We start from the raw sequence: 13,504 nt of genomic DNA on the forward strand, positions 1-13,504 counted from the left end.
CAAACACTCCTTCACCTCTCCTCTTTTGTCCTTTGCTCCGGTCTTATATATATCTCTCCCACTCCTTTTTTTCTGCTTTGCTTGTGCTCTTCTCACTTCCATCTCTTTCGTCTCACCTCCTCACCTCAGTTCATCTCAGCTCTCCACTCCTCCTCACCTCCCCGCTCTCCTTTCTCAACCTTTCCAACTCTGTCTCTCCTCCCCCTTTTCTCTCTCTCTTTTCTACCTCTCTTAACCGCCACTCTTTCATCCAGTAAAGGTCCCTGCTGTCTGCCCCTGGCAGGTGTATTGTTTCCCCATTAGTGAAATCTTTGGGCTTCACCTGGCAAGACTTTTCACCTTATATGCATGGCTACTATCATTTAGCGGAGCAGTTTCCTTATTTAGTATTAATTGAGATGAATTGGCTGCCTGGAGGCAAGATGATTAACTGCAGCATAATGATGAGGTTACAAAGTTTTTATACTTGGCCCCGTGTTAAATCACTTCCAAGAGAGACAGAGCCATTTTATTAGAAGCTCTCCACAAGCACTGCACCAAAGGCTCACGGTGAAGGAAGAATAACCAAATACCTTCAACTAAGTCACAAACTGAAACAGTGTTAAAGTATATGACTCAATAGACTCCCACTCAAATGCACTGTTTGGAATGGAATTTCAATCGTGTTATTTTTAAGAGATTTAAAAGGAATTTGCAAGAACAGATGTGAAAGTACAGCACAGAAAAAGAAAATCTCTTGAATTCATGGGCATTTTCTTCCAAACACTTGTTTACAAGAGAGTAGTTGCACTAATCCTGACACATCCATCAAATGCTCATTCTTGGAAGATTTGCGACACCTGAAGGGGGATTCCCACTGATTAAATCTGTCTTTGTCAACCACATTAAATTATGTTTTTGAGCAGCCTGAATGAAAGGGAAATTGTCTCTTTTGCACCATCCAGATGTGATGTTTTTTTTCTGTCTTCCATTAAGTTCTGGGTAGGAAGTGTACAGTGGGTTCATCATAGCTTTCACAGTCACAATGAACCCAAACAATCTACTTGTGCACTGAGAATCCGTAGAACATTCATACAATGCCTGCAGAATTCAGATCTCATTTGGAAGGGTTCCCCCTTCAAACTAATTTAATAACACGTCCAAGGTTTTGATACCGGTGTCAATATCTTACCGAAAAATATTTTTCCTGATATAAACACCTTGAAAAATCTGAACCTTTGCCGATAGCGAAAGTATTATTTCAACCAGGAAATATTGAAGAGTAAGGTAACTTTTAATGCATTTTAGAACTATTTTGTCCCAACACTAACCTCATCTGATATCATAGAGAAGGGGACATTCAGAACTAACTCCACTTTTACTTGACGTGTATATTTGAACTTCCTTTACAGCACGAACCTTTGCCAGGTGGATTCAGATAAATTGGAGACATTTATTTTGTATTGAATAAGCAATTCTCTTCTTTCTTTCTTTTTTTTACAGAAAACATAATTTTGCTTTTTAACGTTCTTTCGTCTCCAGAGATTTTCCGCAGAAGATGGCGTCAGCGCTGTCGGAGAACCCGGCCTCTGTGATTCACTCTCTCAGCCTGGCTCATAACACGCTCGATAACCAAGGTACCGGTCTGGACTCTGTGAACTCTCTCTCTCTCTCTCTCTCTCTCTCTCTCTCTATCTCTATCTCTCCCGCCCTCCCGCTGCTGTCTCTCTCAGGGCGCTGCTCATTGTTCTTTCGCTTTAACCTCGCCGCTGCTTTTGTTTGCTCGCAAAGAACTCAAAATCAATGTCTGTCCTCACAGAACCCTTATTTTGTGTTTCTTCTCCTCTTCTCTCTCATCTATCTTTGATGCTGTATGTCTGTTAGTGGTCGTCTTTTTTTTTTTCTAAAAAATTCTTGACTCTTGCCCACAACTTGCCTCACAAACTGAACTTCTCCACGCACACGTAGAGAAACGTACGTTTTAATTGTGTGCGGCTCCGTCACTGGTGTAAAATATGAACCACTCTCCAGCCTCTTCTCCCGCCCTGCACCTCCTTCACACTGTGTGTGTGTGTGTGTGCGTGTGTGTGTGTGTGTCTACTTCACTTTATTGTGAGTACAGCCACAAAAGTGCTGCAGCCTTAACCATCACGACAACACAGATAATCATAGTAAAGAATGGCCTTCAGTGCTCTGTCGGCTCACAATGGTAACGATGCCTTGTAAAAGCAGAGTTCTGCACATACACGTTCCTGGCCGACACAGAAAGAATTCCATTTTCATTCCTTGTTTAATAAATAGTCATGGCTCGTGTTTAATCTAATTTCTGAGCTGAAAGTCTGTGTGTTATTTGGTTTGCCTTGGCGTTTGGTATTTCTATGGGTTAGTTTCTGGTAGTGGGTATGTGGGAGAAAGTGAGATTGTTAGGTGTGTTGGTGTGATGTTTTTTTTTTTAGCTGTAGTATGCTTGTGGGTACATATATATCTATATCTGTATGTTTTGGAGAGGGTGTATTGGGAGAGATATTGCATTTTTAGCTCGTGGCAAAGCTCAGTGAGGTCTCATAGCTCGTGAAGTGTAAAAGCTGTAAGTCATTATCGATGATGTCAGCCATTTCCTCGATTTAATCGAAGCATCATTTGAAATAAAAAAGTGAATAACACAAAACGGTCAATCGTGTCCCAGAGCATGTTGTCCCACCAACATTCACTCTCACAGACAGTGAAGAAAACGTACAAATGTGCACATTTAATACTGGATTACAAAAAGAGAGGACTATCCTCAAAATAGTAGCCAATTTATTTATGTTTAATGTTGATTGTTTTGGCTCTAGATGTGTGTTTTTGTGCTTAATCTTCTCTTCCTCTTTGCCCCCCTCCTTACCTCCAACCAGGTGTTTCCAACCTGATTCAACAAGTGTGTCGCCTCAACAAGGGACTCCGCCTCCTCAACCTCTCCAAGACCTCCCTTTCCTCCAAAGGTAGGTTTCTCTTCCTAAAATGGTAAATGGCCTCATTTATAAAGCGCTTTTCTCCAAATTTGTTCACATGTAAATCTGAACTAATTACATGTTGGGGCTGGTACAAAGTTACGCAAGTTGCTCAAAGACACTACAGCAGAGCAGAGGCGAAACTTTCTGTGAATCTGGGTTTCTTCTATTCAGAGGCAGCCTCTGGAACCACACGGCTGCCCTGCTTCCCCAAATGCAGTTTTATTTGGGCTCCTATTTACTTGCATAAATAAACAGAGCAATGCATGTACTGTATGACCCATCTACCAAACCATAATCAGGTCAGAATCATAAGTAGTTTATCTGTTTTTGTTGCCCTTAAAATCCCACATAAGCATTAGTGCAGTGTCCCAATTCTGTTGCTTTTATCCCGGACCACGCAGCCATCCACTGGTGTTACAGCAGCTTCACCCGGGTCATATCGATACAGATGTGAATCCATACGTTAATAGAATGATCGGAATAGTATGTTTGAGCATAATAGTGTATTTTGCATCACTTTTTTAAATCTTTTATCACATTTATGGGTAATGGTGCCCTCTGAATGATCTGATTTAGGTTACGTAATTTGATTTGCAGGACAGTAGCATGCTGCCCTACGTAGGCAAACACAGTAACTACATGTTTGGTCAGATTTGTGTTAAGATCCGAGTGTTTTAACCTTTAAAAATTATTACTATTCTGTGGATGATGATTTTGTGAAAATACAGTGTTGGCAACATTTGACAATCAGTTGGAGTGAGGTGATCATTTCTGCTTCCCCCTCTGTTTTCTTCTGGAAACATTCCCATGAAAAGTATTTACCGTTAATCCTGTGGATTATCTATTCACCTCCACTGTATCGTGGACTCTGATTCTGGAAAGGGACGGAAAATCCGGATGTCATTTTGGTGAACTAATCTTTTAAATAGCCCCGGAGGAGAGAGGTTCTTGTGTGTTCAACACTCGCAATAGAGAAAAAACCAATGCTGAATTCCATCATTTGAAACCAGTGAATCAAGTGCCCAAGTTCCTTTCTTCAGCAGCCTAAAGTTTCACTGGATGCTCGTCACATTACCTTTAGTCCCAGGGGAGTCATTCCTGGCCTTCGCGTTTTGCTGAGTCGTGCAGAATTTAATGTTTTCTTTGACACGATTTGGTTAGTTAAACAGTTTATGGCTGTGACAAGTCGAATGAAGTCATAATGATTGAATATATCACTATTTTAAGATCTGACACATTTATGTGTTATATTATCGGACGATGATCAAATGGTGTATTTTTGGCAGTAAAAACTGGTCTTTGAAACCTGCTGGCAGGTTGTGGTATTGAGGGGGCAAAGAGGGGAGAAGTTCAACCATGAAGCATTAAGTCCCACATCACAATAATACCCCATGAATATACTGTATGTCACCTAAATATGCTGTCTGCATTAGTAACTAAATATTCCTATTATGTTTTTCTGAATTCCACATGAGAATGATTGCGTAATGTAACTTATGATACACTTAAATGTGGTTCATTGCCACCACCTGAAGGCATCCATGCATATAATAATGGCACCATTTACATTTCTGCAAGACTTTGAATCTAAGGTACAAATCTGAGAAATCCCCATAATAACAAGCAGGCAGAAAAAATATGAATCTTGTCATATCAGTCCTGCTGTGTGTAATGCTGAATGTATTTAAACTTCAGTGGGCCTTTTAACATTTAGGCAAAACCCAGATTCCATTCAGCAGCACAAGGAGACGTTGTTGGTGAGTCTCATTACCAGACTGTTCGTTCATCACAACACAAGTTTCAGTTCATAATAGATGGGGAAGTGTAGAATTAAGTGAAAGGCCCAAAAGTCAACATACACTTAAGGTGATTTGTGATTTGAGAGAGGTCTCTGCATCTCTGCGAAACCATACAACTATATTAAAAGAAAATGTGCAGACTGCAGTAACTGCACTGCTGTTTGGTAATATCTGGTCTGCTGAAACCACTTTGGCGTTAACTGGCACCGAGGTGCAGCAAAGTACCGGCAACTGCTGTTTGACTTAATGAAATTAATGAGTTCTGGTGTGGTGAAGCCCTATAGGAACATTAGTTTAGAAGAAACTATTATCAAAATAGACTAGAAAGCTAAAGGAATGCATCCAGCCTGTTTGTAGATACTGCATTTCCCCTTTGCATTCTGGGAAGATTATACATAGCAGATTCTGCTTCTTTTTTTTTTTTGCAGTATTTTGAGGGCTAAAATAACCATCATAAAAAAGAGGCATTGCAACCTTTCTATCTGTTAGACGTTTTGTTGGCCAGCTTAAGAGCACACACACACACACACACACACACACACACGCACACACACAAACACACACACACACACACACACACACACACACACCTCCTCTGCTTCTGTAGTAAGTTCCCCCTGCCTTCGTAGGGCTGAGGAGGTGATGAAACATAATTCTAAAGCTGAAAGCCGAGTATTGGGTTTGTGCCGCGGACAGCGACCTCGATACCCTTTTAGTGTACGTTATGAACGGGTGGGGGGGGAGGGGGGGGGGGGGCGTCATTTTACAAGCCGACGGGTTGACACGGTGATTCAGGAGGAATGCAGTGATGCTGCTGACCTTGAATGGTGGAAGCAGGTGTGACTTTGCAGGGGCTGAGCTTCTTTTTTTTTTCTTTTACTGAATATTTATAGATCTCTCTCTCTCTCTCTCTCTCTCTATCTATCTGTGCCTCCCTCTGTCTTAAAACACCTACACATGCCGACACAAACACGTGCACACACACACACACACACACACACACACAGGCTGTCAAACAGGCAGATGCATCACGCATGCTCTCACATGGTCGCTCCCCCTCACTTTGACATTGTCACACAGAGAGCGGATGGCTTCTAAAAGTCTGATAGATAGATGAAGTGGGGGATTAGACACCCTGTCTCCTCTTCCCCTCATTTCGCTCCTAATCGCTACAAATTAGGGATGAAGAGCTTAACGCCCTGCCAGCTTTCGGGTGCAGCACTTCCAGTAGCTTGGATCCACCCCCAACCCCCCCGAATGCTTGAGAACAGGAAAAATCTACTTCCTGCAACTTGCTGGTTATAATCGATGATAGATCGCAGAGTGAATCGCACACAGATTAAAAAAAAATGGTTGCAGAGTTTTTATTTTTTTTTTAAATGTGTTGCCGCTGCTCGATATTTCTCCCGTGTTGTTATTGGGTCTCTACTTAATCCTCAACTTGCCGAAGCCGCGCTGTGCTTTGCATCAGTCTCGCAGGGTAAAGGATTTTAATGAGGGGTTCCATCGGGCCCGTGGGTGTAATTGTGTAGTGATCTGATTTGAGAGAGTGATTTTCTTTTGTTCTGGCATTCAGGGTCCACTTGGATCGTGGGATATGTGGGACTGGCTTCCTCCAAAAGCTCTTTTGATACTAGCCTGCCATAGGAGCTCACTAGTCTCTGCTCAATTATTTTTTGTTGCCACATAGCTTGCTCATCATCTTTCATTATGTAGTTTTTGTATTCATTAGTTGCTAATAAGTAATGTCCAGAGCATTTAATTGGCCCACTGGAAGAAAAAAAGATGATTATAAGATAATTGAATGACTCAAGGATGCATAAAACTTGTTTATCCAAACTCTCCATCCCTTCTCCTCCCACTAGGTGTGGTTACTCTGTCCCAGGCGTTGTGTTCGAGTGACGACTACTCCAATTCTCTGCTGCATCTCGATCTCAGCAAAAACCCCGGCGTTCTATCGGGAGAGGACGCCACGGTGAGCAACGCAAACAACACAAAGGAGACGCTGGAGTTTGTTTTCATCCACCTGTTTTCAATGCACACACATTCAGTTACTTTGGGCAGGACAAATGGAAACCTGAGAACTGTTTTACATCATTTATTCACGGGAAACAGAAAAAGACATGTCGAAATGGAAACAGATTATAGAAAATACGCGGTTGCACAATATATTTGTCTCCATTCTTCCTTGCAAAGAATGTTGAATGGCACTTTCAAGGATCGGATGGAGACGTGGACTCTCAAGGACATTCACATCGTTGTTTTTCTTTCACCTGTGCAGCTTCACGCTTGTTTCACCGGATAGAAAGGGTTATTTTACAGACTGCATCAGACCCACTGCAGAGTAGTATTCCCCCACCACCATGCTTCACGCTGGGGATGCTGCAGGATGTTTATGATGCTATGATGGGTATAGAAAAAAAAAAAAAGCTCTTATCCGACCGCGGATCCCTTCTTCCAGACACTCACATGCCTTCTGACAAACGTGTCTTTCTCTTTGCCGCCATCCCATAAAGCCGTGACAGGCAAATCACCTGGCTCACTGCAATCTGTGCCTCTGAAGCTTGGAGCTCCTTCAAAGTTGTCAGAGGTCTCTTCCATGGCCTCCCTTGCCGGTCTCCTCCGTACACACTCAAAACTCCCTTTTTGAGGACGGGAGACTCAAGGCACACTCACAGCTGTGCCGCACTCCTGCCATTTCTTAATGATTGATTCGGCTTTACTCCACGGGATTTTCAGGGGCTGAATTTTTATGCTTTTATATCTGTAATTCATAGGGGTGCACTGAATATTTCAAAGCCTTGAAGCTTCATTCATAAAGTTGACATTCGAATGCTGTGCAGCTTTTTTTTTTTTCTTTTTTATTGGATGTCTATTCATTCTGTTTAAACCCGGTATTTCTACAAAGTCACAGATAAAGACTAAGGTTGTCCTTAAAGTGTTATTTATAGCACTTCAACTTTTTTGTGCAGCCACTCGAAGTTCTGGAGTTTTCAGAGGAAATCTCTGAACTTTTCAGACTCCCCAGCGCTCCGGCCTTAGTGTTATGTTATCTGTAGGATTAGATTCCGGTGGTGGCGATGCTGTATCGGTCCGATACAAACTCAAACAGCTGGATTGGGTATCAGTGGTCTGGTATCCAATACCATTATTTTAATAAATAATAATTCAGTACATCTTTATATGTATAATTCCCATATTGTTCTACAAAGTTGGGAAATCAACGTTAAGTCCAGCCTGATATTGCTTCACAGGTTAAAGGATGATGCCAGTCGCTCACAATGTGGCATACAGCTTATTAATTTAAAACTGATATCGGATCAGTGCTTGGTATCAGCCAATACCCACAGCCAGATCATTGCATCTCTGTTTCTGACTCGTGTGATCCAAAACTTCAGGGCAAAACTCAAAATTTATTGAAAAAAAGTTGGATGCAAAAATGTCCAAAATTCACAACATTTTAGTATCTAATATAAATTTGTTGATGGCGTTTACCCTTTTGAAAGAAAAAAATAATTCACGGAGGTAAAATGCTTGCTCTCCGGCTTACTGCACCCAAAGGCAGCACACACTTGCATTATCAGGCAGTCTAGCAGATAACAGCATAAATTACGTTTATATAACCACAACAACAAAAAGGTTGTTTTTTTTGGTTCATTTTGTTTAGGGTGATGTCATTACTTTCATAGAAATGTAAATTCACATTCGCTACAGCATCAGGGATTCATTTAGATCACTTTGTAAAGATCTGTTTTTCATTTTGACATGAAAGGGTATTTTTCTGTTCAATAATGTCATAAAAAGCCACATTAAATCTTCTTTGATTCAACGTTTTTAAATCCCAAAAGGTTGCTGAATATAATATATACATATACATCTTTTCATGTTCATTCTCTCGTTCTTCCCGTGCAGAACCTGTACCTGTTCCTGGCCCAGCCCAACTGCCTGGTCCACTTGGACCTGTCCGGGACCGACTGCACCGTGGACTCGGTTGGTACTCATTGTCTCCGTTACAGTCCCTATCCCGCCCATCGCTGTCTGATCTCATATCTAGGATGGGATTCGGGCCAAGAAACAGAGGCGGGTGCCGTTCTGAATATGAATTGCCCACCGCACAAAAACAATGTTACCTCAGTATACAGTCCTTCTGCCATCTCCTCTGTGCTTTGAGCGATGGTAAAAGCTCTTAGAGCGCTCTACAGTTGAAATATACACCCTTCTTATGAATTATACAAACGATACATTGTGTGAACAGCACACCGGGGCTTTTTTTGATTCATGTGTGTGTTCACGTCTTTTCCACTTTAGGAGGATGGCTTTGTCTGTTGTTACTGGGTTTAAATGTGGCGTCTCCGCTGGTGTGACAGAACTGTGTCACCGTCGCCACATTAGCAGATAGGACTGAAACGATGACGGAGCATTCTCTCTGAACGGGTTCAAGTGACCACGCTTGAGTGTGTCTGCCCCTGCTGGTTGCTGCAGGAACTTCTTGGGGTTGTTTTTAGCTTCCGGGTCCCTCCGGAGGATGTAGAGGTTTGTGTAAAGTGCCGGCACATCTATTGTTCATGTCCCCGTCGCTGCTGCTGTGTCATCGCCGTGTTGCACCACGTGCAGTAAAGACATGCAAGGTTGGACGGAACAGGCATAAATATCCTATTTCACTGCTGGGAGGTCGGATCTACTCTGAGCTGTGCCGTTGCTCGGTGACACCTCAGCAGGACGCTGCTTGCTGACATGGAGGCTGGTGTCTGAACACACACTTTCTATCGCCACGATGCCTCATCAGATTACAAATCAAGCATATATATGCTGGTCTGCGTGTTTTAGACCCACACTCGCTGCTTACTTGATTTAATGCTTTTGCTGATTCAGTACGGTGTTCCTCCCAGTGGTGCGATGTAACCGTAAGACATTTACTCAAATACTGTACTTGTTTGAGGTATTTGTACTTTATTTCAGAGGGACATTTTGATACATTGTTCCCTTTTATCAAGTCTGATTCTGGAAAACAAATTTAAAAGTACATTATAGGATAATTTCAGCCTTTTTAAAAAATGTAATCAATCATTTTTTTCCTAATTCCAGTGCTGCAACCGCTTCTTTCTTGTTTCAAGTTACAGACACAGATTTCTAGAACATTTCGTGAACATAATACCTTAAATGACGGCTGTTTTCTGTTGTAGATGCAACTATCACTCTCAGTACTCACCTCAATGACTAATGCATTGTGTTTCTTGTGAATTATTCACAATAAAAGTAGGAAGTCTTCCATTTGCATAAGCAGTGGATTGGTGCAGCTCTAATGCAGCTGTAGATGTCGAGCACATTTTAATCCAGTGCACAAAACGATGAAAACTACCGTATAAAGAGGTATTTATAGAATGTCAATACACTGACAGGCTAGTTCCAAGAAAAGCACATCATAAATAATATTTTAAATCAATGATCTTCAAAATGCCTGTTATTTCATAAAGTAGCTCAAATAATCTCCACCCTGACAAAAAATGCAGCTCCACCATTAATGCAACAGTGATAATAATATTATAATGTGTACCTAACACTACAAGGAGCCATTCTATATAATGAGTACTTTGTCTTTTGTACATTTTGTTGATAATAGTGTTACTACTGTTGCAGAACTCTTACTTGTAATGGAGTGTTGTTGTTTTTTACACTTTTGGTCTGAAATTCAGCTAATAGCTCCTCATGGGCCGCTAGCTGCCCGTTATGTGTGTTCGCTGGGAAAAACCCCAACTAGTGTTCATACACGAACAACACCAAAACTTACTATTCTAATAGCCAGCAGGGGACGGCAAGTCTGGTTGCAAAAATAAGTCTGAGAAAATGACCCTACTTCTCACGTGATGTATTATCTCAGTGAACATTGTTAACATGAGTTTATGGTCTCAATCTCTAGTTTCAAGTCTTCTTCAATCCAGCATGATGTTCATTTAGTACATTATGGTCCATTTAGAGTCAAACATGCCTTAAAGCAGGGCTACCTTTTATTGACAGGTCGGTGCCTCGTCTGGGAGTTGTCTGTATTTCCTTCTTCGAACTTTTAACGCTTTTCAATTCATGAAAGTTAATTGTAACATTTTGGTCACCTAAAAATGTCTTGTTGACAGTAACTACATCCGCTTATGATATACAGTTCGTATAATGCTATACCAGCCAATCAGCAGCCGGCGGCGTTGCTCGTCCACAGGGCAGGGGCAGCTGTTTGGGTATCGGTTCAAATATCAAACAATCGCTCCAGAATCGCTGCCTTCCACCTTAAGTTCAGGATCAGAATACTTCCCATACTTCCACCCCTGGTTTTCTGTACCACAATGCTTTGCAGTTTACCGCAAGTGCGTCTGCTTACTTTCCTCGCTGTCCTTCACTCGAGCAGCTTTAAACCCCAGGGAGATGCAGCTTGTCAAGCAGGCATCAGTTTCAGGAGGAAACCAGTCCTCCTCCCTCCCTTTAAATGTGGGCCATCAATTCTGTATTGAATTATGTGCTTGAGTGGAAGTCATTGCATCTGTTCTGCTTTATTTGCAAGTTCTCAAACTTTGTCTCCCCCTGTTCCTCTTTTAAAATCCCCTTGAGACTAAAAGAGTGCTCTGTGTGATAGCTGCTTCACGTCCTGTTTTGTTTATTGTCATTTATCCTTTTAGATAGGAACTGTCTGAGGGCGAATTTGTCTCTCTCTTTTTTTAAGTGTTAGCCTGTTGGATTGAATTATTAATAAGCTCCCGTTTTTAATCTGCGTTGATGTACCGACAACGGTCGATTAGTCAATTTGCGTGATGGATCACGCTGCCAGGGAAAAATGGATTTGTCCGATAGTTTAACCTCTCGCAGGCAACGAGATGCTCGGGGTTTGGATGTCGATCGCATTTGCCGAGAGCTCCCTCCCTCCCGTCCGACAAACACACACATCTCATCTTTAAATCAAGATTAATTGGGTCACAGTCGGATTCATTTCGAGTCCAGAACCCAGTTTGAAAGTGAGCCATATCTTCACAAGATGAGACCTTGATTGGATATGCACTTTGATGGATGGCAGATGAATAGCCGCACGGCTTCATGATGTCACGTTATCGTATAAGCAGGGAAAGTTTAGGCGACACGGCACAATTAATTTCCTCTAGAAGTTTTCCATTTTTTCCCACCATATTTAATGTGCAAGTTGACATTTGATGGATATTCAACATAACAAATTGAAGAATGTAAGTAATTCTTCTTTCTTTTTTTTTTGCCGGTACGGTTTCAGCTTGATTCTGATTCAGTGTAATACAATTAGTCTTCTTATTGCCCATTCGGTCGCACTAACGGGAATCCGTAGACCTTCGCTGACAGATGAGCCCTTTCCACACACACTTGAAAAGATTGGTAGAAACGCTGTGGCTGCTATATTTCATTCAGCTGCTGGAGCTCGCAGGCATTAATCCCAAAATGGGCAAGAATATGGGAAAAAATGTAATTTCTTTCTATTACAGCCTAAATAAATCCAGATACATGTTTTTTTTTTTTTTTTTAATATGTCTGTTTTTCATTTCGACATTTCCCATTAAGAGTATAGATTTTTTATTTTTTATTTTTTTTTAATGCAAACATTGAAACTCATCTATGGCACGGCTCAATGCTGTAGGTGGCAGTGTTGGGCTGTTTTTCCTTTCCTCTAGCGCCACCATGAGGTTGACATTTGTGCATCTGAGATGGAAACGTCTCCCAACGACTACCAGGTTCATTGGCATGAAACGTGGTAGATGCGTTCATGTCCCCCTCAGGGTGAACTGCCATCACTTTGGTGAACCCTTAACTTTTCCCATAGCGCCATCATCAGATCAAAATCTCTCCAGTATTTGGGTTCACGACCAACACGCCTTCATCTGAATAGTTTCACACGTTGTTCAGTCGGTGCAGAAACAGAGAAGTAAAATCAGGAATATTTACTTTAAGTACACACCTGTTTGATCTTTAATGTAGTTTATCATACCTTTTTTTAAAGCTTAATATGAATCTGGGTGGTTCAGATTCAATTCAAGGCAGCCCACGGACTTCATCTGTCTAATGTCCGGATCTCAAAGATGGATGTTGTCGGTGGTTTGGAATGAATCTGCAACACTAGCTCATACATTCTGATACATTCAGATAACACGTCCTCCGTTTTTAAGGTCCCAATGGAGATGCTCGACAAACCAATAGATCCACATCTTCTTGCAGCCATTACTGGTGTCAACGTGAGGGCGATCACCTTCCTAGGATACAGTCGAATTACATCGTTTATGTCACTCTTTTAACCAGAAGACTTTTGTGTGCGGAAAAAAAAAAATATATACCCCTAAACCCCTAAAACGAGTTTAAGTACTTAGATGCTACTCTTGACCGCTGCATACAAGCTGATCCCAAAGTGTAAACATCCCGTCAATGACCACCTGAGCCAGATGCCCTTATGAGTGTGTTTCCCACTGAGACGCCATAATTTAGTGTCTCGGGACAAAAGAACGTTTTAAGGTTGAGTGCCTTGCTCAAGTGCACACAGTAATAATAATGTAGCGTCTTAGTTAAGCCCGTCGGCGACTAATGAGCCAGCAGACGTATGTGCATGTTTGTTTTCACCTGCAGAAAGACATATATCAGAGAATATTACATTGATTTCAGATGATTCCATGTTCCTTGGCTGCTTCATAACCATATGGCACAAACGAGGATCAAGTAAATCCTTAAACAAATTGCAGAAAA

At 41.6% G+C, this 13,504-nt stretch overlaps 1 protein-coding gene across 5 annotated transcripts in view; it reads left to right on the forward strand.

Annotated features, from left to right (window-relative positions):
- The window catches only part of carmil3 (capping protein regulator and myosin 1 linker 3), a 71,795-nt gene that overhangs the window by 24,543 nt on the left and 33,748 nt on the right, over nt 1–13,504 (forward strand). For all 5 annotated transcript variants that reach the window (XM_084007665.1, XM_084007663.1, XM_084007664.1 and 2 more), the window contains exons 11-14: nt 1,522–1,616; nt 2,874–2,960; nt 6,637–6,746; nt 8,684–8,761. In XM_084007665.1, the coding sequence (XP_083863791.1) occupies nt 1,522–1,616; nt 2,874–2,960; nt 6,637–6,746; nt 8,684–8,761 (370 nt within the window). The remainder of the gene's footprint in view (nt 1–1,521; nt 1,617–2,873; nt 2,961–6,636; nt 6,747–8,683; nt 8,762–13,504) is intronic.

This window comes from Eutrigla gurnardus (assembly GCF_963514095.1).
Source record: "Eutrigla gurnardus genome assembly, chromosome: 4".
Classification (NCBI taxonomy): domain Eukaryota; kingdom Metazoa; phylum Chordata; class Actinopteri; order Perciformes; family Triglidae; genus Eutrigla; species Eutrigla gurnardus.